This window comes from Kogia breviceps, chromosome 9 (genome assembly GCF_026419965.1).
Source record: "Kogia breviceps isolate mKogBre1 chromosome 9, mKogBre1 haplotype 1, whole genome shotgun sequence".
Classification (NCBI taxonomy): domain Eukaryota; kingdom Metazoa; phylum Chordata; class Mammalia; order Artiodactyla; family Physeteridae; genus Kogia; species Kogia breviceps.
Genome location: NC_081318.1, coordinates 84,143,480 through 84,168,519, shown reverse-complemented (window position 1 = coordinate 84,168,519; position 25,040 = coordinate 84,143,480). Strand labels below are relative to the sequence as shown.

The following is a 25,040-nucleotide window of genomic DNA, read 5'->3' as shown; positions in this document are numbered from 1 at the left end:
TATTTTAAGCATTTACCTCTTACTTGTGAGTTCCTCATTTACTTTGCCAGACCAAGTCCTAAATAATAGGAGCACACTTAATCTAATTCTTTCAAAGGCAAGATACATATTTTTCCATTAAAGATCAATCTATAAAGTTATAGGTGGAAGCGTGGAAAGAATGATAGCTTGATGTGACTAGAATCCTAAAAACTCACACTGTCCTAGAATATCATTTGCTGTATCATTTAATAAGATAGCTGCCTATTTGTTTTCTTTCCTAAACTGCATCCAATAAACAAAACATTTTTCGGAACTTGCCCATTTGAGGTATATTGTGCATTTCAAGGTGTTAAACTTATATCTTCCACAAAAAGAGAGTTTTTTCCCTATTTCTCCTTTAATGAAAGACACCACTTTGGTAAACAAACATATACTATAAAGCTCCTGACAATGGCCAAGAAAACTTTTTAATTCATGACATATTAATAACAACAGGTAAACATGACAGGTCCTTCACAGCGAATACTGATATTTTCAAAGGCCCAAAATTCTCAATTTGTGTTCTGTTTACTATTGACCTGCCCATAATATTGCTTGGTTTATTTCTACCTAGTACAACTACACATAGTTTTTCTTCTTCAGAAAGTCTTCAACTGTGAGTATGCAGATATTTATCATAAACTAATGAAAGCTTTCCATGGCTTTCCTGCCTTCATGGCAATAGTAGGATCACAGTACAAAGGATAGAGATCTAAACCAAGATAATCTGCCAAGACAAAGGTTAAAAGCATATCAAGAGAGGCCTCTCTGAATTATTGACAACTTATGATCCTGGAACACAGAGCTGGACAGGGTTTGATTCTCTATTTTTGTGTTTTCGGACCTACTTCTGCTCTCTTCCAGTTCTCTAAAACTGCTAATGCAGACATAATTCATTCATTCTTTTACTTTCAAGAATTTATTAAGCATCTACTATATATCATACATCATTAAAGAGACTGGAAAAAGAATGGTATACAAAAAAGGATCAGAATCTGTTCCCATTGCCATAGGCGAAATATTTTTTTTCTGAGTGAGAAGAAACCTTCCCTATCTCCCACTCCCACTCTCCCTACCACTACCACTATAGACTGCCTCTTTGTCTTAGAGAGTCTGCTATCCCACATTTAGACACAAACACATACACAATGAAATTGTCTGTGAGCGAGTACATACGCCACAGATCTTTACCGAATTTTCTTAGCACCAGGCTCTATGTTAGACCTGATGACATAACCTAAATCAAGACTAGCTTAGGTTGTCAAGAATCTCACTGAGATGTCACTAAATTTCAAAATATAAAGGAAATAGAACATAATTTTCTAGGTCATAACTTTGACATGACTTTCATATTTCACAAAGAAATAAGTGAAGGGTATTTGTTCACTCAATGGGTAGTGAACACTCAAGCTGCATTATGGCTACACTAATGATTTTTCTGGCATTGAAAATCTCCACTGTTGGATAAAGTGGCTATATTTCAATGTTTAGCAAAGACTCTATCTTGGAAACCATTAGAGCAATAGACTGAATAGAATTATATTTCATTGTTAAAAGAACCTTGGAGATTTCATGTTCTCTAACAGAAACTGAACTTTAGGGATTTGGTGGCAGTGGTCTCTAAACATGACTGCAGATTGAAATCACCTGGAGAAGTTTAACAAACAATAGTGGCTACACATCATCCCCAGAGATACTGACTTAATTGGTCTGGGTGTGGCCTTGGCAGCAGAATTTTAAAGCTCCCATGTGACTCTAATGTGTAGCCAACATGGAGAATCAGTGTTATAAGGTATTGGGTTTAACATGATCAGTCATTCCAAACATTTAGAGTTATAGATTTTTCCCTGGTCTAATTTCTACTGTCTTGTAGTCATATGATGAGATGGCAAACTGCTGATGGGAATGAAAGCCCAGAGAAAGGAGCTTCTGACCTCTGGTATGGAATTCATTTTCATGTATAAAAGAAGATATTTCTGAAGACCTAGTTATTTTGAACTTCTGATGTTTAAGACAGGCTGCTTCATGTCTTTGTTCTATCCCTCATATATGGCCAACATTGTGTATTTGTGTGTGTGTGTGTGTGTGTGTGTGTGTGTGTGTGTGTGTGTATGAGAGAGAGAGAGAAATCAAATAAGAGAACAAGAGAGATTTGGAAACTGAGAAATGGAGAGGACTCTAAAAACAGTCCCCTGCTCCTACCACCACTATAGACAGTTTCGGATTTTAAATGCTCTGGGCATTCGGAGACAGTTTGGCAAACTGGTGCCAAACTGTTTGTCAGTATATCACTCATAATGATTCTACATTGTACAGGACTGCTGGAGATTTAGAGGTGAATAACAAGACAAAATAAACCCTAGCAAAAGAGCTTTGCCCCAGAGGCTTGGAGAACCTTGGTTAAGTGCAATAACCTCTTCCTTGGCATTCCAGTTGAACTCCCCACTCAGTCCGGTTTATAACCATGATAAAACTGTAATCCCTGCTTGCAGAATGATTAATGCCCACAATGGGTTTAAAGCTAATTTTCAAAACCAACTTAAGATAATGTTTTTATTTCAAAACTGGCTTCTTCTATAAGTTATTTGTGTCCCTCTTATGGCACACATTAGGCTGTGCCTGGTGTAGTATTTATGTAGTTGGCTTACCCTGCTGATTAGAATGGGTGGTTACTGAGGACAGGATTCATGCCATACTTCTCTTTGTACCTATAGATGTATCAACCACATTGTACAAGGTAGGTTCTCTAAAATATTCGTGGAATTCAGTGCAGTTCTTTGGGTCTTTTTAAAAAATGGAACAATGTATTTAATGGAATCTCTCCAAAGTAGGGTGGATGAGTGGGGAGTAAAGGGATAAGAGACAGATGGATACAACATTTTTTATAAAAGCCTGAAAGCTTTTTCTTATATTGACCCATAATTTGCCAACAATCAATTCTAACCAGATTTTCCAGCTTCCACTTTAAGGTGAATGTAATGTGTGCTGTTGGAACTTAATACAGATACTTACATACCTTGAAAAATATATATGCTTTGTTATTACGGGGCTCAGCAAATTTATCTTTGGTTATTAAAATTCTATTTTTTCAACCCAGAAGCAATTTTAGAAAAGGTTTTAAAATTTTGCCTTAGTATCAAATATTTATTGTAAAATTTGGAAACCAAAGATGGTTATTGCTTTAAAGGTAATTTCATCTAAGTGCTTATGGAACTAAATTTCATTTCCAAAGCATATAAAAATGATTCATCTTGACTCTAGGCCATCTTTAACTCAATTCCTGCTATATGTTCCATCAGCACCTAGGCTCTGAGGCTTTCACCATTTTGTGAATGAGTCCAGGCTAAGCTTAATAATCTTTTTCTTAATTCAATTAAAAAAGAAGAAAAACCAAAGAAAGAATGTGAGGAAAACAAATGCAAGGTGATAAACTGCTAGATAAATATATTTTACACTTTAAATTCCTAATGTAATATCTGAAATGTCTATACATAACTATAAGTATAGAAAAGTGTCAAATACATATCAAAAAAGTAGAAATATATGAGATGAAGTAAGTCAATGCAGATCTTTATAAAATATCTATAAAGATAAACTGTAGAAAATAAGCACATTATAAAAGGGACATAGATATTATACACATAATAAAAAGATAATCATTTCCTTTCACCTGAAATCAGAATATTTTATTATTCTATAGCAAATAGGTATGTGCTCCTTTGTCCTTCAACAAAATAGAGCCTATTGAATGTTCTTTTCCTCCTGTAATAGAAAATTGCTTACACTGTAGTCAGTACAATTAAATGAATAACCAAAGTATATGACTAGCATAAAAATCTATGCTAGATATCAGAATAAAAAACATAACTTTGTAGAACATATGCATTATCAGATCTCCCTGGAAAAAATATGCATAATTAGATTTTCACACAAAGGTTTTAAAACTCCAGTCATATCAGCAGGTTTTGAATACTAATGGAAAGTGGAATTGATGCAATTATGTTGAGCAGTGGCAGGAAGCATGGCTTTTAAGAGAATCAGCTTAAACAAAAAAATCCCAGTTGCATGTGCATTAAAGCTGTCAAGACTCTAACCTAAAGATCTGCCCTCTGTGCCAGCTAAACCCCTACCCGACTCCGGAAATCACTGTAACTTTCTGAAGTCTTGCCAAGCCCTTTGCTTGAAAATAACATCTTAATTGGTTTCTACTAATAAAATTCAAAATGCTCTTTTGGTGATGATAATACACTCATTGTTTTATTCCAGCTTAATGTTCTGGTCTCCTGAAATGTTCTGAGTATTACTGTTCAGGGAAAAGAAAAAAAATCCATGAGTTTTAATTTATGGAGCGACAATCTGACTGGATAGACCAATAAAAGTTGGAAACTTTTGATGCCAGAAAGATTGCTTCTGAAAGGAATGGTTCTATTTAAACCTAGATTTGTAGATAATAGCAATGAGATTCCAATCTCTTCCCATTGTCTGCATCATTATTACATAATAACATTTAGGTGTGAATACAGAACTAGGTTGATGATGTTTAGAGAACGCTTAAGGTTCTTACTGGCAACTGACACAATCAATTATCCAAAGAATCTTTCAAATCAAGAGATAATTTAAGTCATGAGGTTTTGTTTTTGCTTGAATTATGACAAATAGCGTATATTTAAGAGGATGGAAAAGTTATAAAAACAGTTTCAGGGCTTCCCTGGTGGCGCAGTGGTTGAGAGTCCGCCTGCCGATGCAGGGCACACGGGTTCGTGCCCCGGTCCGGGAAGATCCCGCGTGCCGCGGAGCGGCTGGGCCCGTGAGCCATGGCCGCTGAGCCTGCGCGTCCGGAGCCTGTGCCCCGCAATGGGAGAGGCCACAACAGTGAGAGGCCCGCGTACCGCAAAAAAAAAAAAAAAAAAAAAAAGAGTTTCAAAATATTCACCACATCATATTATCAAAACTTCGGCATGCCTGGTCATCATTTTAAGTTTCTTTATTAAAATATTTTCAATCCAGTCTATTGAATGATTTGCATACATATAGACGTAACTCTAATTCCATAATGAAATTCAATGAAAATGCTTTTTTATACAAGCTAATTTTATAATCACTTTACTACTACTCACTTCTTCATTAAAAAAGAAGTCCCTGTGTTAAGAATTACAGTTTTGTGGAACTGTAATAGTCTCTACCATTTAAAAGAAACTGTGGCCACATACACCACTTCTACCTGACCCAAATAAGCAAGGAAAGGAATACTAGGATGTTCTACTCCCCTTACTCTCAGTTTCTCATTTTGTTAGTGCTGTCTTTTTTTTTTTTTTTTTTTTTTTTTTGCGGTACGCGGGCCTCTCACTGTTGTGGCCTCTCCCGTTGCAGAGCACAGGCTCCGGACGTGCAGGCTCAGCGGCCATGGCTCATGGGCCCAGCCGCTCTGCAGCACGTGGGATCCTCCCGGACCTGGGCACGAACCCGTGTCCCCTGCGTCGGCAGGCGGACTCTCAACCACTGTGCCACCAGGGAAGCCCTGTTAGTGCTGTCTTAAAAGCTTCAGACCCTTGTATTCATCATAAAATTTCAGCAATGAATGAAGTCCCAGCTTGGTGCACTTCACACAGTTTGTATAAAGTTATATCTATTTACAAAAGAAAAAACGGATTTTCTAATCTAAATTTTGCAAGGATTTTTAGAAAGGAGAAGCTCATAATGAAAGATTATGTTTCATATGCTATAGTTGGGACTCTGCTAAGTCTTTGGTAATTGATGCTAACTATAGTCACACTAGCCACTTGGGCTGGAAGACTTTACGGCTGTAAAAGAAGCAAATGTTGTAAACAAATTTAGGTATTTATTTTACAGTGCCTTTACATATTATTTTTTTCCATTCGCTCCCTTTAAGTTCCTGTTTTCTGTGCTAATGATGGATTACCTCCTTCTGGCAGCAAGTTATTTTGTTCTCACTATTACTAGCCATAAATAATGGGAGGGAGGCAAAGCTAAAATACACAAGCCACCAGAGTTTCTTGTCCTGGTCCTCAGCTCACTTGCACTAGCTATTACTGTATAACTAAGTGTTACAGTAACATTTAGAGTACTAAAGTGTTTGCCAAGCTAATTATCCAATTATTAAATGATAAATTTGTGCTAATTATAACTTTAAAGTAAGAAAACATACGAGTAACACATTGAAAATGATACCAGGAATTCAACTCTTTTCTTCGTGACTTCTCAGTTTTTGTTATATGCACTTACAAGAGAACATATACTTAGAAAACACCAAAACAGTAATGAAATATAATTGATCTTTACCCACAGAGTATGTGTATACATGTATGTGTGCTGTAAAGATCGTGCATTTATCTTTACTCAGATATATATCCCCTCTCCATAATTCATTTATCTTTAGAAAGTGAAAATCTATACCAAGGAAAGAGGAAGTTTTTCATGAAAGAATTTAACAACTGTTTCTTTAGTGCTATTACTCCTGAAGAGCCTCAAGGTTTTCTTTTCACAGGATCAGCAGTCTGACCCTCTTCTTAGATAAATAGCAATTATCTTCTGTAAAATTATATTGCTTTGACTCCATTGGCCTATCAATTCCATATAGGCTAGAGAATTGACATTATCTATTACATTATATATAAGCTTAAATATAAGCAATCTTATATCCAAGGTGTGATATCTGCTAATTTTTTATAAGAAAATAGTTTCAGTAAAGTAGTAATTTAGGAATTAATTAGGTAGAATATTTTACCCTTTTATTATCAAGAATCTTAAATGCTAGAAAATGTTAAAGTTGATAAAGGCAAGAATATTAGGCACTTTCACTGACATTACTTCAAACCAGATCTTAAGGTTATTTTAATGATTGTTTCCTTCTAAGATAATACATAGAATACTCTGTTCTAAAGATTGACAAAGGGGAAAATGGAATCCTAATGTACACAGCACAGCAAGTGAAACTCTTGACTACAAAAGCAGTAACTTGGGGAAGGCAAGGCAAGGAAAGTATGTTCACTAACTTACATGAATTAGAAACAAAAATATGAACTTCTGGTATTTACGTATTGCCTCAATCTTTTCAAAGAAAATTTACAGGCATTTCTAATATGTTGTTCAATATATTTGAAGCCTGACATATAATAATCCATAAATTATGCTAAAATCAGTAGTTAATTAAAAATGTAAGGTATGTTAAAGCTACAGTGTTGTGCATACTTTGGGGAAGCAAATAGCATGTGACAAATTTGCTAATATTGAAATTAATGGCCTGGCATTTCTGCAGATTTTGTAATATACATTTTTGCAGAATGTCTCTTATTCTCTACATAATTAGTTTTCTTTTTCCTATACCATTTCCCTCTTCCAGTCTTGTCTCTGTTACCATCAAGCTGTAGATCCTTAGCCAAGACATTTAGCTCCTTGGGGCCTCCATGCCCGCCTATTGCCTAAGCACTCTGTAATAAATGAGATAACGTGTGGAAATTCTCCGAAAAGTAAAAAGCACCCTGCAGAAGTAAAATATTACTACTGAGGGCTCAAAGGCACTTAATTCTTACTGAATAAGGAGGGAGTATAGAAGTGATTGTTTCTGAGCATGCATCTTGGAAATGTAGAATGTACTTGCCATCTTTTACAGCTCAGCACATTGTTTCATGGCTAGTGCTGCCCTAAAATAGCACATGGCTCAGCACTCAGCTCTGCCTTTTATATGCCCTTCTTGCCAACTCATACTCTGCCTTAGAATACGTCTAACCTTTCTGTTCCTTGCTTTTAACTGTTTTCATTAACAGCAGAGGTTCTCAGTAACACATAAATGGAAATGCAGAAGGCAAAAGAGTCCTGGAGTTTGCCCAAAGCCTGCAGCTCTCTTTATGAATACTTTTATTTTTTGACAGTGATGGAACTAAAATAAAAATGACTGGATTTTTTTTAACCTCATTATATATGAGATATTAGGAAACTGAAAAAACTGAGTGTGTCTCAGTGCTACAGTTAGTTGATGCTGCAATGGTATCCATAAAAAAAAAACACCTAAATTTTTTTTTTTCTTTAAAAGAAAGTACAGGCTATATTGAACTTATGGAGACACACCCTGATAAATCTGTATAGTGAGGTAAGGAGAGTGAATAATAAGTTTTTCTATAGTTATCCTTTGTCTGAGTTCAGATTTGCTCTCACAGCCACAAAAGGAAACCTCACCTACAGCAACAAAATAAACTTGTTCCAGAGGGTGATTCCCTCATCCTTACCTTGATGAAACTGAAATTGAAGAGGGAATTAGGAATGGTATACAGAATGAGTTTTATTTCCTTTATTTTCAGGAAGGCTTGTTGTTCCAAGAGAAGAGCAAAAATATACTGTGACACCCTTAACATGATAAAGTGAGTTATAGTGTGACTTGCTCAGAAAATGTTTTTTTATTTTAATTGTGATTTTTGTGGACCTTAAAACTAATTCTAGCAGCATCTACAGAAATGGCTCTGGCTCTGGACTCTGACTGCTTGTGTTTTATCGTCTCTCTTTCCATTCCTGTGACCTCGGGCAAGTTACTTTCTCTGTACCTCCATTTTATGAGGATGAAAATAGTACCTAATTCACAGTGTTGTTAGAGAATAAAATGCGGTAATGTGAAGTATTTAGAATAGAGCCTGGCACAAAGGCAACATTAATGTTAGTGATTATTATTATAATGAATACAAATAAATTATCAAAATATTTTAGAAACACAGAAGACAAAATGGTAGCACACATCTATGAAGGATGGAAAAATGCATATATTTAGTTCTAGGTATATTTTTCTAAATCAAAACTGCAAAGAAAGTCTATGTAACGCATCCTATTATCCACACTTGTGAAAAACATATCCACAAATTTGATCAACATGTAAAATGGATTTAAAATAATCTATCAAGCATCACTTGAGCCACCTTCATTTGACAGTTCAATCATAAATATTCACATGTATCTATGGATAATCACGGAATATGACACATTTTTTTCATGGAATTGCAATAGTTGGTTGACTAAATTAACAGAGCATATAAACTCACTCTTCTGATTTCAGATTACTGAAGCATCCCTCTTTGTTCCCAACTGCAGGAACCTTGTACCTCCAGGAATGGCTTAACATCAGAACATCATCTTTTGGCAACAGAATTAAGCTTATTAGATTCTGAGAAAACTCACCTAGAACAAGAATTACTTTTTTATGACAGGAAATGTTTCCAACATTTTTTCTAAAAATCATTTTAAAAGAGATCCACAGCATATCATTGTAATACATTTCTGTCCTAATATTTCCCAAGAGACATTCTTTGCTGTACTTAAAACTTCTCTCCTCCAATTCAAGGCTTTGAAACAGATTTTTGTCTTATTTTTGACTACTAGAGTCCCATGTCAATATATACCTTAAGGCAAAATAGACATATGAATTTTTTGGCAATTTCTTCTCATTTTCTATTCCCACAGTATTTTACAACTGTTTTAACTTGCTCTTTACATCACAAATTTAGTGCTACTCTAAAGATTCTTTATGCTTTAGGTAACATCCAACTCACACTTGCATTCATCAATCCCTTCCTGAGTTCAGTGACTCTCTCACAGGGGAAGAATGCAAAGAGCTTCTTATTCACACAGCACCCCTTGTTGAGTTAGGTTTATTAAAACATGCAGGTGTTATTTAAGATGTTTAACTGACATTTAACTGAGATCACTGGAAGGGAAATTAAAGGAAATTGTAGTAACATAAGTTTTCCCTAGAACTAAGTATTTCAGAAGATTCAATACAACCGAGAGCATTCTCCAAGATTAATGGAGTAATCAAGGCTTTATTTTTATCTCTTGGGCAACCAGTAGACAAACTCTTTTCAACAAATGTGCCTTGCGATGTTAATGCTACCAGAGTTCATAAAGAGGCAATTTATTGTTTTGAGTTTATTGTCCAATAACAATTTATCAGCTTTTGGATTCAGCCTACTAGTTCACAGGGGTCCTTTCATTTATTGTTTAATTAACTAAGCCTCTTGTCAAATGAGGCAGATATTAAAAGATAAAAGAAGTTTTGTAAAATTCCATCATCTTTCATTTGTATACTATCAATGACCTGGAGACTTTGACAACTTTATTAATTAAAATTCAGCACTGAAAGAAGGCAAAAAGAATCACAAAGTAAATAACTGAAAAAGCTTATAATCTTATGCAACCCTAGTCTCTACACTGAATACACTTGTTTCCCGATACAACTCACACTGACATTTTTATGTTTTTAAACCACTGTCATGCATATGTAAATGTAAATGTAAAACTCAACTTTAGGCTGGAAAATTGGCCAATATTAGCTATGTATCCAAATAGTAAAAGTCTTTATGGAGTTTTAATCTTTTAATTGTTTTTTCTTTTGAGTTTTAGGTAATTAGTCACAGGCTTAAATGGGGTGAGGAACAGTTTAGTAGTAGAAAGTCTTTACTGAACATAGCAAGGAATTACTAGCAGTCACAAACAATTGACTTTTCTGCCATGCATTTAACTATCAATGAATTTATTTTTGAGCATTCATAGCTTTATAAAGCAATTTAAAATATATCCATGGTTATCTTGATAACTCATAAGAGTTTTTTAGAAACTCTAAAAAGAAAACTTGAAGTGGAGCCAGACAGCTGCCTATTCAGTACAATGATATTCAGGCTTTTTGAAGCTTGTGTTTTATTGAGTGCTCCTTAGTCTTATCCTACTTCTTTATTTCAGAATATTATCTTTCTAGATCTAAAAGCACAAACAAAAATGATAATCCAGTATTTATCAGGATTACTTAAAAAAATAAGGTCTGATAACTTAGAGGTTTATAATAACAAAACCAAAACATCCACATGACTGAATTAGTGCTTCTTTGCCAAAAAATCCACCTCTGGCACAGCAACCCACAATTAGGAGGGATCTCACAAATATAGAGCTTCTCCTTGAGGAGTAAATGGTTTGTGCCCCATATCAAGCACCCCAACCCTTGGGACTTGCACAGGAGACATGAGGCCCCATAATGTCTGGTTTTGAAAACAAAGGGGCTTATGTCCAGGAGACCCAGAAGGCTGCTGGGAAGTGAGATTCTGCTATTAAAGGGCTTTTACATACAGACAACTCGCCTTGGGACATAGCACAAAAGTAGCAGTTTGAAAACCTCCTGGTCTATATGTGAAGGAAATTCATTTGCTAATCTTAAAGCATCTGCTGGAGGTGTAGTAGCCTTTTAGGACTCTCTCTGGGGATGGAGGTGTTGGTGGGTGACATTTTTTGTGTTCTCCCCTCTACCTGGCTAGTACCATCAGGCACATACAGTCACAGCACTTTCCTGCTGCTCCGCTAAATCTCTGGCATTCATGACCTGCCGTGTGTTCTCCTGCTGCCTTCTAAAGCTGGAAGTTGCATTACTGTACTCTCCTGCTCCATCTCTAAAGTTAACATCTGCAGATGCATCATGACCCTGAGTTCTCCTGTTGCCTCGCTAAAGCCAGCAGGTGTGCACAGTCCACACAGGAGATGCACCCTGATCACCTGCCTCTGGTGGCCAGGGGAGCTTCCGTTTCTGGGCCCTACAGGACTGAAACGATCAGAGAGTCAGTTCTTGGAGGGCTACCACACCCAGGGCATTGAACAGTCAGCAGAATGAAACACAACCCCAGTCTTTCTGTGAAAAAAGGCCTATTTTCTTGAGCTTCAACCTGAGCGGGAGACTTAAGGTTTGCCACACATCTAGAAGCTATGGAAGTGCTCTCAGGGAATGTAGGACAGGGAATGCCATCATTGTATTCTCCTCCCTCAGCCTCACTACAGCTCACTGGTGCCTCCCAGAAAGGAGTTTATACACTCGTTTGGAGCCCTGAGTTTTGCAACTGTCATCCAGGGGACACCTCCACATCACCTGATATGGAAGACAGCAGGACTTACATTTGTGGTCCCACAGAGCTGTATATATTTGCATACTTTAAAAGCTGCTACCTTAGGGTATTCTTTCCAATCAGCCTGAAACTAGGTGCTCTCTGAGAGCCCTCTCTATGGAACACTGACGGGGCTTGGTACACCCTCAACATCTGTGACATCCCCAAAATAAATCAGGTTGCTTAGACAATTACAAAGGTTTGAGAGACAAGCAAGAGTTATTGCAAGGTTGAACAACAAAGTTCATCTCCTACATAAGACCACTCCTTTGAGACGGAGAGAGGTAGCTGTTTCATCTAATACATAGAAACAAATATAGAGAGTCAAGCAAAATGAGGAAACAAGAATATGTTCCAAACAAAGAACAAAATAAAACCTCAGAAAAAATCTGAATTAAATGAAGACAAGTAATTTATCTGATAAACAGTTCAAAGTACTAGTCATAAAGATTTTCATTGAATTTGGGAGAAGACTGGATGAACACAGTGAGAACTTCAACAAATACAGAAAAGATAAGAAAGTACCAAACAGAAGTCTCAGAATTGAAGAATACAAAAATGGAACTGAAAAATACACTAGAGGGGTTCAACAGCAGACTAGATGAAACAGAAGAAGGAATCGGTAATCTGGAAGACAGGGCAGTGGTAATTCACACAAACAGGGCAGCAAAAGAAAAAAAGAATTTTAAAAAGTTAAGATAGTTTATAGGACCTATAGGACAACATAAAGAGAAACAGCATTTGCCTTATAGGGGTCCCAGAAGGAGAAGAGAGAGAAAAAAGACAGAAGGTCTATTTGAAGAAATAATGGCTGAAAACTTCCCTAACCTGGGAAAGGAAACAGAATCCAGATCCAGGAATCCCAGAAAGTTCCAAATAAGAAGAACCCAAAGAGATCCACACCAAGACACATCATAATTACACCGTCACAATTCAAAGATTGAGAAAGAATACTAAAAACAGCAAGAGGAAAAAAACAACTTGTTACATATAAGGGAACCCCCATTAGACTATCAGCAGAATTTTCAGCAGAAACTTGGCAGGACAGAGGGAATAGCATGATATATCCAAGGTGCTGAAAGGAAAAACTTCCAACCAAAAAGACTCTACCCCACAAGGTTATCATCCTGAATTGAAGGAGAGATAAAGTTTTCCAAGCAAGAAAAAGCTAAAGGAGTTCATAACCAGCGAAATGACCTTACATGAAAAGTTAAAGGGACTTTTTTAAGCTGAAAAGAAATGGTACCAATTAGTAACAAGAAAACATATGAAAATAAAAATCTCACTGGATTATATAGTAAAGGTAGTGGATTAATCACTTATGAAGCTAGTGTGAAGGTTAAAAGACAAAAGTAGTAAAAATAACTATAACTATAATTAGTTAAGGGATACATAAACTAAAAAGATGTAAAATGTGAAATCAAAAACATAAAAGGTGGTGGGGGGAGTAAAAGTATACAGTTCTAGAATGCATTCAAATTTAACTTGTTTTCAACTTAGAGTAGACTGTTATGTATATAAGCTGTTATATGTAAACCTCATGGTAACCACAAAGCAAAAACCTATAGTAGATACACAAAAGATGAGAAAAAAATCTAAGCATAACACTAAAGAAAGTCATAAAAACAAAAGGGAAGAGAGTAAGAGAAGATGAAAAGAGCAGAGAAGAACTACAAAACAGGCAAAAAAAACAATTAGCAAATTTGTACATATCTATTAAACATTACTTTAAATGTAAAGGGAATAAATTCTACAATCAAAAGACAGAGTGGCTGAATGGATTAAAAAACAAGGCCCATCTACATGCTTCTTACAAGAGACTCACTTCAGACGTAAGGACATACATAGACTAAATGTTAGGGATGAAAACATATGTTTTATGCAAACAAAACCAAAAGAAAGATAGGGTAGCTATACTTATATCAGACAAAATAGACTTTAAAACAAATAATGTAAAAAAAAAAAAAACCAAAGATGGTCATTACATAATGATAAAGGGGTTAAACCAACAAGTAGATACAACATTTGTAAATATTTGTGCACCTAAAGTAAGAGTACCTCAATATATAAAGCAAATATTAACAGACCGAAAGGGAGAAAATGACAGCAGTATAATAATAGCAGGGGACTTTAGTACCCCACTAAGATCAATGGATAGATCATCCAGACAGAAAATTAACAGAACATCAGTCTTAAACAACACATTAGACCAGAAAAATTTAACAGATGTATACAGAACATTCCATCCAAAAGCAGCAGAATACACATTCTTCTCAAGTGCACATGGAATATTTTCCAGGATAGATCATACGTTAGGTCATAAAACAAGTCTCAATGAATTTAAGAAGATTGAAATCAATTCAAGCATCTTTTCTGATTATAATAGTATAAAACTAGAAATCAATTACAAGAAAAAACCCCCACAAATATGTGGAGATTAACCAACATGCTACTGAACAACCAATGGGTCAATGAAGAAATCAAAAGAGAAATCAAAAAATACCTTGGGACACATGAAAATGGAAATACAAGAACTACAACACACCAAAATCTATGGGATAGAGCAAAAACAGTTGTAAGAGGGAATCTTAGTGATACAGGCCTACCTCAAGAAACAAGAAAAGATCAAATAAACCACCTAACTTTACATTTAAATGGACTAGAAAAAGAAGAATAAATGAAACCCAAATTAGTAGAAGGGAGGAAATAATAAAGATCAGTGTGGAAATAAATTAAACAGAGACTAAAAGACAACAGAAAAGATTAATGAAACTAAGATCTGGTTCTTTGAAAAGATAAACAAAATTTTTTTGATGCACCAAAGAGAAAAAGAGGGCTTCCCTGGTGGCGCAGTGGTTGAGAATCCGCCTGCCGATGCAGGGGACACGGGTTCGTGCCCTGGTCCGGGAAGATCCCACATGCCGCGGAGCAACTAAGCCCGTGAGCCATGGCCGCTAGGCCTGCACGTCCGGAGCCTGTGCTCCGCAACGGGAGAGGCCACAACAGTGAGAGGCCCGCATACCGCAAAAAAAAAAAAAAAAAAAAAAAAAAAAAAAGAGAAAAAGAGAGAGGGTTCAAATAAATAAAATCAGAAACGAAAAAGGAGACTTTACAGAAATACAAGAAATCACAGAAATAAAAGGAATCATAAAAGACTATGAACAATTAAACACTAACAAATTTGACAACCCAGAAGAAGTGGATAAGTTTCTAGAAGCATACAATCTGCCAAGGTTCAACGATGAGGAAATAGCTAATCTGAATGGACCAATTACTAATAAAGAGATTGAATCAGTAATCAAAAATGTCCCAACAAACAAAAGTCTAGGACCAGATGGCTTCTCTGGTGAATTCTACCAAACATTCAAAGAAGATGTAATATCTATCCTTCTTAAAACTCTTCCAAAAAATTGAAGAGGAGGGAATGCTTCCAAACTCATTTTATGAGGCCAGCATTAATTACCCTGATACCAAAGCCAGTAAAGGACACCAAACACAGACACACAAATTACAGGCCAATATCCCAGATGAGCACAGGTGCAAAGATCCTCAACAAAATATTAGCAAACAGAATTCAACAATACATTAAAAAGAGCATACACCATGATCAAGTGGGATTTATTCTAGGGATATAGGGATGGTTCAACATCTGCAAATCAACCAACATAATATACCACATTAACAAAATGAAGGAGAAAAATCACATGATTGTCTCAAATAAATGCAGAAAAAGCATTTGACAAAATTCAACTTTCATTTGCAATAAAAACTCAACAAAGGGGGTATAGAGGGAACATGCTTCAACATAATAAGGACCCTATATGACAAACCCACAGGTAACCTCATATTCAATGGTGAAAAGCTGAAAGCTTTTCCTCTAAGATTAGGAACAAGACAAGGATGCCCACTCTTGCCACTTCTATTCAACATAATATTGGAAGTCCTAGCCGGTGCAATTAGGAAAGAAAAAGAAATACAAGACATCCAAATTGGAAAGGAAGAAGTAATATTGTCACTATTTGTGGACAACATGATTATATATATAGAAATTCATAAGACTTCACAAAAAAACTGTTAAACTAATAAATTCAGTAAAGTTTCAGGGTACAAAATCAATATTCAAAATTTTGATGCATTTCTATACACTAACAATGAACTATTAGAAAGAGAAATTAAGAAAACAATCCTCCCATTATAATTGCATCAGAAAGAATAAAATACTTTATTTCTATTAATCAAAACCATTTCTGATATTCCAGATAGGAACCATGGATTAGGGCAAAGGATAAAGGGCCAAATGAATGCCGGTGAGTTTGTGCATTATATAAACCTTACCTAGCATCTTTCTCTTACATCACATTGACTAAACTTGAGTCGCATAGCCACTCATACTTGTAAAGGAATCCGGAGGACCAAGACAGCAAGGGAGCTTCTATCAACAATGAAAACACAGACTGTGGCTTTGGAAGACTCTATACAAACTACCTCACTGGATCACTACATAAACTCAGTGAAGTATGTATTTAGCACCTACATTGGTGCTATGAATTTCTGAGTGTTAGAATATTACTATTTCCCATTATTTTCTGTTCTTACAAAAAGCAGCATCAGGAAGAATGCCTTAAATATTAAACTTTTAGTTGTGCATGGCCCAAGACCAAAGACAGAAGCAGGAGAGACTAATTTACCACAGGAACCATGGAGGAGCTTCTCTTTGTTTTGCTTTGAAAAGCAGATATGAGAGGAGCTGAGTAAGACATGATGACTAAATGTAATGTGCTATCCTGGATGGGATCCTAGAACAGAAAAAGGACATTAGGTGAAAACTAAGGAAATCTAAAAAAATGGACTTTATTTAATACTAATATATAAATATTGGTCTATTAATTGTAACCAATGTACCATATTAATATAAGATGTCAGCAAGAGCGGAAACTGGGTGTAGGGTATATGGAAGCTCCCTGTACTACCTTCTTAATTTTTCTGTACATCTAAAACTCTTCTAACAGTAAAGTTTATTTAAAAGGAAAGAAAGAGTAAATACCTAGGAATAAATTTAACCAAAGAGGTGAAAGACCTATATACACTGAAAACTATATACTGAAAGAAACTGAAGAAGAAACATGGAAATGAAAAGACATTCCGTGCTTATGCATTGGAAGAATTAATACAGTTAAAATGTCCATATTACCCAAAGCAATATACAGATTCAGTGCAGTCCCTATCAAAATTCCAATGACGTCTTTCACGGAAATTGAACTAACAATTCCAAGATTTGTATGGAACCACAAAAGACCCTGAATAGCCAAGCAATTTTGAGAAAGATGAATAAGGCTGGGATATAATGCACCCTGATTTCAAACTATATTACAAAGCTGTAGTAATCAAAAGTGTACAGTATTGGCATAAAAACAGACACATAGGTAAATGTAACAGAACACAGAGCCCAGAAATAAACTCAAGCATACACGGTCAATCATTTGCAACAAAGAAGCTAAGAATATACAATGGGGAAAGGACAGCCTCCTCAATAAATGGTGTTGGAAAAACTGGACAGCCCAATGCAAAAAAAAAAAAAAAAAAAGAATCCAGACTATTATTTTATAGCATACACAAAAATTTACTCCAAATGGATTAAAGATTTAAAAGTAAGAGCAGAAACAAAAAATTCTTAGAAGACAACACAGGAAATAACTTCCTTGACATCAGTCTTGGCGATGATTTTTTTGGTCTGACTCCAAAAGCAAAGGCAACAAAAGCAAAAATCAACAAATGGAACTACATCAAAGTAAAAAGCTGCTGCACAGCAAAGGAACCCATCAACAAAATAAAAAGGCAACCTTCTGAATGGGAGAATATATTTGCAAAACACATTATATATCCAATAAGGGGTATTACCCACAATATATAAAGGCCTCATACAACTCAATAGCAAAATTACAAATAATTCGACTAAAAAATGGGCAGAAGATATGAATAAACATTTTCCAAAGAGTCATACAAATGGCCAAGGGGCACATGAAAAGATACTCCACATAACTCATCTTCAGGGAAATGCAAATCAAAATCACAATGAGGTAGCTCACCTTAGACCACATCTGTCAGAACAGCTACCAACAAAAAGACAAGAAATAAGTGTTGGTGAGAATGTGAAGAAAAGGGAACCCTTGTGCACTGTTGGTTGGAATGTAAATTGCTGCAGCAACTATAGAAAACAGTGGGGAGGTTCCTCAAAAAACTGAAAATAGAATTACCATATGATTCAGTAATTCCACTTCTAGGTATTTATCCAAAGAAAATGAAAACCCTAACTCAAAAGATATGTGAACACCCAAGTTCACTGCAGCATTATTTAAAGTAGCCAAGATATGGAAACAACCTAAGCTGCCATCAATGGATGAATGGACAAAGAAGATACAGTATGCATATACAATGGAATATTATTCATCCACAAAAAAGAATGAAATCTTGCTATTTGCAACAACATGGATGGTCCTTGAGGGCATTATGCTAAGTGAAATAAGTCAGACAAAGGCAAAAACTGTATGATCTAATTTATATATGGCATCTTAAAAAAAAAAATCCAAGCCTTAGATACAGAGCACAGATTGGTGGTTCCAGAGGCAGGGGGTGGGGGGTGGGCAAAACTGGTGAAGGGGTCAAAAGATATAAACTTCTGGGTATAAAATAAATACATTATGGGGATATACTATATAGCATGGTGACTACAATTAATAATACTGTATTTGAAAGTTGCTAAGAAAGCAAATCTTAAAGTTCTTATCACAAGAAAAATAATTTTTGGAACTTTCTACAATGACATACGGTAACAACCTGTTGCAGTAACCGTTTTGCAGTGTATACAAATATCGCATCATTATGTTGTACACCTAAAACTAATACAATGTTATATGTCAATTATATCACAGTAAAAATGTAAACAAAAGAGAAAAGAATCTATCTCATTTTTTAATAGAAACAATATTTAACACATTTAAAGCAGTCATCAGATTTCATATCTGTTCAAATATAGACAATATTTCCATTTTTCTGAAGCTCAGCACCTTTTCTTAAAATTACATGCAACTGATATCTTCTGTCAAATTATGGACTATTTATTCCTGATTTTGTAAAAGACTACATGCTAAAATTTCTTCTTGATAAAGCAGAATCTTTTCAACAATGATTTCCCTTGTATATTAGCAAGCAAAACAAGTTTTGTCTATTTATATACATAGCCTCGCCTTTCCTTATGACCCTTATTGATCTTAAAGATTTTCTGGAAAAAAAATATGACAATAATGTTATGAAATGTGAATTTGTCAAACAATTGGAATTTTTTTCAAGAAAAATTCAACTCAAAAATAATTTGCATGAACTTTTTATTCATTTGAAAAGGTATATGGCATAAAATAAGAATTATAAAAATTATGAAATGCAATATCTAATAGGAGTCACAGTTCTTTTAACATGCAAGATTTATCTAGCACAAATGTAACTAATTAATAACACCTGAAGTACATTCTCCCATAGTAGTGATGACCATCTGGTTGACCTTGCACTAGATGAATAGGGAAGGCAAATCTGTAAATCATTGTTTCCCAAATGTTATCACCACCACAAGCAGGGATGGAATTTGGATGGGAGAAGAGATCTCTTACTTCACACACCTTTAAATTGACTGTGATTCTTAATTGGACAGTAAGACAAGACTGAGAGGATTCTTCTAATGTGTCACTCAGAAATTTTTTTTTTTTAATTTTTTTTTGCGGTACGCGGGCCTCTCACTGTTGTGGCCTCTCCCGCTGCGGAGCACAGGCTCCGGACGCGCAAGCTCAGTGGCCATGGCTCATGGGCCCAGACGCTCCATGGCATGTGGGATCTTCCTGGACCGGGGCACGAACCCGTGTCCCCTGCATCGGCAGGTGGACTCTCAGCCCCTGCGCCACCAGGGAGGCCCAGAAATTTTTAAATATGAAATAAATGAAAGTATATATCTGTATATATTTAAATTAACATATTCATATATATATCAACCCTGTACAAAGTTCTATATTTTGATGTTAAGACTAAACCATTTTGGAAGAAATTTAGTAACCTATTCAGTGTGATACTCAGAGAAGTCATAATAAGATCAAAGAGACACTTTAAGTGATAAGAAATTTGGAACAGGATCTCAAGCAGGTACACTGTCAAATCTCTTAAGAAAATTACTATGAATTAATGATTAAAATATATACATGTTAACAATTGGTTTTGCTCAAGGTACTTTTCCAATGATACTTTGTCTACCAAACAGTTCATTTTTGGAGTTTTTTTGGTATTAATTTAGAAATCGTGGCATTTCGTTATGCTTGTTGATATATCTCTTTAAAACAGTATTCAAATTAAGTGAATTCTATCTCTCTAATTATTTCCTAGTAAGACTCTTGGGAAGAATAAAATAGGAATTATAAGACTTTCAGTTCATTAGCTTATCTAATCATGCTGTATTCTGCATATGTTATAAATTAAAGTACTATTCTGTAAGAATCTGTTTTAAGTTTAAGAGCATTTACAATTTTAGATATTCAGAATTTTAAAAAGCGCTTCATAATTTCTAGTCACTTTGTAAATAGCAGTCATTGTCTTACATGGTATTGAAGTTTGGTTTTAAAAGATTGTATTACTTAATTTCCTCTGTAAAAGGTAAATTGTAATTGTCTTGTCAAACACAGACTTGATGAATTATGTCTAGTGACACACTTGTTTTTAATATTTACATATTTTGGCTTAAGTTTCAGTTAAAAGAAGTTCGATTAGTTTCGATGTTAATAGAGAGAGCAGGTTTAGATACCTCATCTATGAGACCACTCCATCTTCCTATATGCTGAGAGAAATACAGAAAACTGGGGAGAAATTGTACTGTTCCTTAATGCCTTTCTTTTTTATCTGATTAGGTAATTCATAGTTCTCATCTTTGGAGAAGAGGTGTTAGCAGACTGCAAGATTTGTTAGTAATTTAAAAAAAAAAAGATACTTCAAAGGTCTGTTTTTCCTTTCTTCCCAACTTAACTGGATAGCCATGGGTTTTTGAGGGGAATGCCTAACTCAGAAGCTAAGGAAACAATTAGAAGCTCACACACTCTAAGTTCTAAATAAGGCCCCTTCAGTGCTTATGATGACCTTGGGGAAAGCACTTGGTGATTTAAGAAAGAAAGAAAAAAAGATAGCCATTTGAGTGATAAGTGTCAGTCATACTGCTGTTTGACATTCAAGATAGAGTTTCAAAGACACCCTGCTATATAAGGCTTCAGAGTATACTATTTCTCAAATAAATGAAAATATGCCCAGTGACACTGAGGTTTACACAGAGACAGAGCTGAAAGAAGTAATAAAAATATAAGTGACCCAGACGGGCAGGCTGATCTTCCTGATCCATTTCTTATTCCATCTGTCCAATTAGTATGGGTTACGTGACTGACCAAAATCATCCATCTACAAGTCATTTGAACTATATACGTTAAAGCTCATGCACACATTTGGCAAACCATACCCTCAGAGGACCTTAAGCCTTTCATGTTTGTGAAAATTTGAAATCACACTCATTTCCCTAAGCTTCTGAAGAGAACATTTGCATACAACAGCAATCAAAAGCCTATTTCCAACTATTCTTTTAAGTCCTTTTCAATTAATTAGGAGACTTTGCCCACCTCAGGAACTCCTCATGGAAATAGAAGAAACACCAGTCGAACAATGTACGGAGAGACCAGTTTTGAGGCTAAGGCCCAAAATGTATTAGAAAACATTTCAATAATTAAACCTGCATAGCTGTTTCTGCTGATGAGGATTAGCACTTAAGGGGTGTTCCTCAACAAAGCCAAAGGACTACTAAGATCAAAGATCTTAGGCTTTGAGCTCTTCACCATCTCCTCACACATGTGCATGCAAACACAGAAGAAACTTCAGAAAGGGCAGAATATACTTCAAGCATTTTCATAAACAAATGCAATAGAGGCTTTTGTCTATTAAACAATAATTTAAAATAGCTGTCATCCAAAAAGCTGTCCACTAGATATTTGTAAAGCTAATCAATACTCAATAATATTTTACTGTCTTTAGTAATTTTTGAATCTGGATAAGAAAAAAAGACTTCAAATAACATTGTCCTCAGAGTGTTTATCAACTTTCTTACCATCAAATGTTAAGTAAACTCTTGCTTGGGGCTGAGATGATCCTTTTACACAGGTAGAACAAACAAATACTCCAACCAAGACCCAAATTGCCTGGAATGCCATTTCTGCAGATTTGCAAGTTAATATCCAAGGGAAAATACCTTTAAAATAAAGATAACAAGTTTGTTATATTTCACTTCACATTTTAGGAGCACACCCCCACTGCCCCCCCCACACACAAAACCAGCAATCTAGACAGAGCACTCTATTCACAAAAGACACAGCTGAACTTTTACAGTCATGCAAACAGTAGGAGGTGCTGTGACTGTTTCTTAGATGTGAAAATTTGGATTTGATTTCATTTGTGTCTGGAAGTCTTTGTTAAAAGTGAAATTATTTCATCTTCCAGCAAAATAATGCTAATATTAAACAAGGCAGCCAGGAAAAAGTTACTGATTCCCAAAGGAAAAGCCGATATTTAAACTTGTTCTTCTCTTTAAAAGACACATTACACTGAAAAGACTTGAGAATGGTGCAGATAGGTATTAGTGGATGAAAACTTCTCTTTCTACCATAAATAGAGTAGCAGTAGGAAAATCCCACATGAACATTCACTTCCACACACTCATTAGCTCTTCTGGAGTAACCATCTCTGAAATGATATGTCTACACAGAGATCTACTAGTGCTCAATCCTTGATCACTGGAATTAGTTATCTGCCAGTTTATACAGATGACCATACAGCTGTTAAATGATGTAGATGAGGTAATCATGGATTTGTGCCAAATTCAAACCAATGACTTAGTGGTGAGCAATCCAGTGAACCATATATCCCTCAATGCATATTTAAAATAAATCGACTAGAAAGTGGGCTGTCAAAATGTCAAAAGATAAATCAGAGAGACAGGTATTACTGTTTGAAACTATAGCTATAAAATTGATACATGCTATTAACTAATGTCTGAATAACAAAGATCAGGTAATGTGTAACTTCATATCTATAGGAGCTCTAGTGGCTACAATATGCAAAATAAACTCAGGACCATAAAAGAAACCTCATCATTTTGAATCTACCACAATTATACAATAAGATGACATGACAGAGTTTAATCTAGAAATTTATTTTTACAGGTTATAACAATTCTGATCTTCAATATTATGTGGCTTTTAAAATTAAAATTTTACCAGTAATTTTATTCAATAAAGAAATGCCACTAAAATTTGAAAAGTAACAGAAGCAATAGAAAAGCTTTAGTAATACAGAAGCAAAGGAACAATTAAACCAAACATGCCATTGTAAACAAAAATTATAAGTTGATTTCCTAGGTGGTACATATGTTATAAGAGGCGGAAACAAAATTGTATGCTTCTTTTACCACACAGATGGAGGAAACCCTAGAGATGTTTGTGTTGGTAATTTTCAAAAGAAACACTTTCTTCCTGCTTCCACAACCTCTTCACCTTGTCATCCCTAAATTAACTTAGAAGAAAATTGATTTTATAGGGTGACTTTCCCTTAGTAATTTGCTCCCTGGTTTTGTTGACTTTAAAGTCCCCCCCCACCCCGCCCACAAAGCTATAAATATTCCTAAACTTTGTCTCTTTATTAAGCAGGCTGATAATAATCACGCATTTGTACATATTGCTATTAACAATATCTTATCTGATATGCCTCCATGAGAGCTACATATGCCACAAACTGCAAAGAATAATATTGGAGATGAAATGACAGGTCAAGTGGAGTGAGTATACAGACCAATGTGAATTCAAGCCAACCTAGAGTTAAGGGAGTGAAAGCCAAGTGTCTCATGCACGCCCCCGCCCCTCATATTTTATGACTTCTTCCCTTTAACTCAAACACTTAAGACATGCTGCTTGTTGTTTTCACTTGTACTGATTGAACACTAATAACACGTAAGAAAAGGACTCTTTTATAAAATCCTCTCGAGTAATTTTGCCTTAGAAGGCAGGGAAATACTCAGCTTTAAACTCTCCGCAGGTGTCACAACCTAAAGAAACAATTCCAGCCGGGCTCTCAGCAAGGGAAACACTTCCATGACAAACTGCATGCGCTCTTAAGAAAATATCCAGACCTGAGCACACCGATATGCGAAAAGTCTATACACAGACCCAAAAGTTATATTTTTCTAAATTTGTAATGCTGAAAACAACGAATCCAGCTTACCGATGTGGGACGAGATCAGCACGGAAAAGTCGTCAATTTGCTACAGGTTTGGATCCGCGTGTTTGTAGTCCTTTTCCCCAAGACCGTAATTTCTAGGGCGTCCCAGCAGTGAAATTCTTTCTTCCCGGTCCTCTGAGTTTCTTTGTAAAGGAATCCTCAACGTTGCAGTGGCGCGGCACCGGGAGCCCTGCTCTGCGTCGCTCAATCAAGCACTACGGAGTGAATGGAAAGTGGCCGGCGCATGGGGCGAGCGCTCGGGTGTCCGATTACAGCGACGCGGCGCGCGGCTCTGGCTGCCCCGGCGCGCCGCCCAGCCGGCTCGCTTCACCCGCCCAGCACACTCGGCCGCATCTCCACCCGCCGCGAGGCCCCACCCAGAGCGCGCCCGCGAGAGGGTGGCAGGGAGCCGCCAGGGCGGGGCCGACCCCAGGACAAGCCGCCCTAGAGATACAGGAATGCGCCGCAGCAGTCTGGGGGACGAACTGAACACCTCTGCTGTTTTCGCGCTCTGCAGTGGAGTGAACAACTTAACAGGGTGTGCTTCAAGGTTTTTGTTTGTTACCGGCCGCTCTTGGAAGGCATTCAAGATTAAGCTTGCCTTAAATATCAAAGTGCAAAGCAGCTTTTGCAAGAGAAGGATCACTAAATCCTTTTAAGGCAAAGAGATGCGTTTTTAAAAGGACATGAGTCTCTCGTCCTTTTCTTGTAGAAAATTTTCTAAAACCGGTCGAGATATACCAACAGCCTCATCGCAGAAGT

At 36.1% G+C, this 25,040-nt stretch overlaps 1 protein-coding gene across 2 annotated transcripts in view; it reads right to left on the bottom strand.

Annotated features, from left to right (window-relative positions):
- SEMA3C (semaphorin 3C) overlaps positions 1–24,805 on the bottom strand; it is a 196,596-nt gene extending 171,791 nt beyond the window's left edge. For both annotated transcript variants that reach the window (XM_067042728.1, XM_067042727.1), the window contains exons 1-2: positions 24,282–24,805; positions 22,117–22,257 (exon numbers count right to left, since the gene is read on the bottom strand). In XM_067042728.1, the coding sequence (XP_066898829.1) occupies positions 22,117–22,219 (103 nt within the window). In that variant the 5' untranslated portion in view covers positions 22,220–22,257; positions 24,282–24,805. The remainder of the gene's footprint in view (positions 1–22,116; positions 22,258–24,281) is intronic.
- Positions 24,806–25,040: the final 235 nt, after the last annotated feature.